Genomic DNA, 1,578 nt, shown 5'->3' with positions numbered 1-1,578 from the left:
TATTGTTTGAATTTAAATTATCGAGAGGAAAAAATATTATCCAAAATCATTGAAATCACACAGTAGATTCATTTAAAGTACCGAATACAAATTCTTGAAAAGTATCAGACAGCCTCACAGCAAATTACAAACCAAAGCATATTTTTACTCCGTTAATTCTTATAATCTTCCAAGAACATGATATTTTGGGTAACCTATTTGCAGAAACAACTCAACAATAAAATTTACAAGAAGAAACATAATTTAAACCAAAAAACGCAAGTGGAATAACTTGGAGAATATAGTGTTTGAAGCAGGGAATTGATAAACTCAACTCGTAATGAGACTATTTGATCGGATGGGGCTTTTCTGCTTAAGTAGGATCTTTAGATGAGTCTTTTGGCACTCCAGCTTCGTACCCCAATGCCTACTCTTTGATCCAATTGCTTGAACCACTCTAGGAAACTCGACAAACCCTTTGATCCCTCTCTTTATGTGAGGATTCTGAGTTTCTGGAGATGCTTTTCGCTTTATTTCCATGGATGAAGTACAAGATGATGACTCACTGGATGCAAATCTTGTTAACTCTCTCGAATCAACAGTGTTGGTACTGTTATCACAAGATTTCTCACTGAAAACTAACCTTGAAAACTTCCCTGAAAGATTGGCAGTAAATGCTGGTATCTTATCTTCTTTTTTCTTCTGTGAAATGCGTTTAGTTTCTTCCAATTCTAACAACTTCTCCTCAAAGAGAATCTTGGCCTCAGTCAGCTTCATTTGAAACCTCTCTTCCCTTAAAACTTCAGCCATTCTTAGCATCTTTCTTTCCTCCTCAACCTCCTTCTTCATTCGAACAATGGCTGCTTTATCCAATGAAATTTCACTTGCAAGCTCTTCGCATACTCTCTCCAATGCTTCTCTTCCCCTTCGTTCCTCATCAACTTCTTTAACCAATTTCTTATTAATGGCTTCTGCCTTTTTACGCGCTTTACGTTCGTACTCTAGCTCAGCTTTCAACTCAATGATATGGGCCCGAGCAATGTCCAGATCAGAATCCATAACTGGTTTGAAGAAGGTAAGATCCCAGAAAGAGGCAGCGATCTTTCGAGCTGAAAGAGGGAGGCCTAGTCTATGTAAACGCTTGTTACGTGGGCATGGTTGTTGTCGATGATGAACAGGTGAACAATAAAAGGGATTTTCGTAAAGTTTCCAGCAAGGGCAAATGGCAGTGTTGATGAATTCTTGCTCTTGAGGAAAAGCTGCATTGCTTTGATTGCCAGAGCCTCTAATCATCATTATCATCACCTCCTCCATATCTTCTCTTTTCATTTTATTTCAACCTTTTCCCTTGCTTTCTCCGTAGCTACTTTTCTTTATTGCAATTGGGATTTTCCCTGTTAAGAAAAGAAAAGCTGGTAGGCCCATTATTTATTCTGCAACTTAGCTTTCAAGATGCAGATTGTAAAAGCGAACCATACATCACATGCATCTCATCGTTAAGCCTCGTTGTTTTCTGATTTAAGTTATTTTTCCACTATTCACCTAATTAACTTCAATTACAATTTAGGTAAAGTACACGAATGTTCTTGACTATAGCGT

General features: G+C 37.6%; 1 protein-coding gene across 1 annotated transcript; it reads right to left on the bottom strand.

Moving 5' to 3' along the window:
- Window positions 1-294: 294 nt before the first annotated feature.
- Window positions 295-1,106, bottom strand: LOC120117116 (protein BRANCHLESS TRICHOME-like). The gene is made up of 2 exons (XM_039137449.1): window positions 588-1,106; window positions 295-509 (listed from the first exon to the last, which is right to left on the bottom strand). Exons 1-2 carry the CDS (start codon window positions 1,036-1,038, stop codon window positions 310-312), a joined length of 651 nt encoding a protein of 216 aa, XP_038993380.1. The 5' UTR covers window positions 1,039-1,106; the 3' UTR covers window positions 295-309.
- Window positions 1,107-1,578: the final 472 nt, after the last annotated feature.

The sequence above is a fragment of the Hibiscus syriacus genome, unplaced genomic scaffold (assembly GCF_006381635.1).
Source record: "Hibiscus syriacus cultivar Baekdansim isolate YM2019G1 unplaced genomic scaffold, ASM638163v2 tig00110319_pilon, whole genome shotgun sequence".
NCBI classification, from domain to species: domain Eukaryota; kingdom Viridiplantae; phylum Streptophyta; class Magnoliopsida; order Malvales; family Malvaceae; genus Hibiscus; species Hibiscus syriacus.
This window is presented reverse-complemented; position numbering and strand designations above follow the sequence as displayed.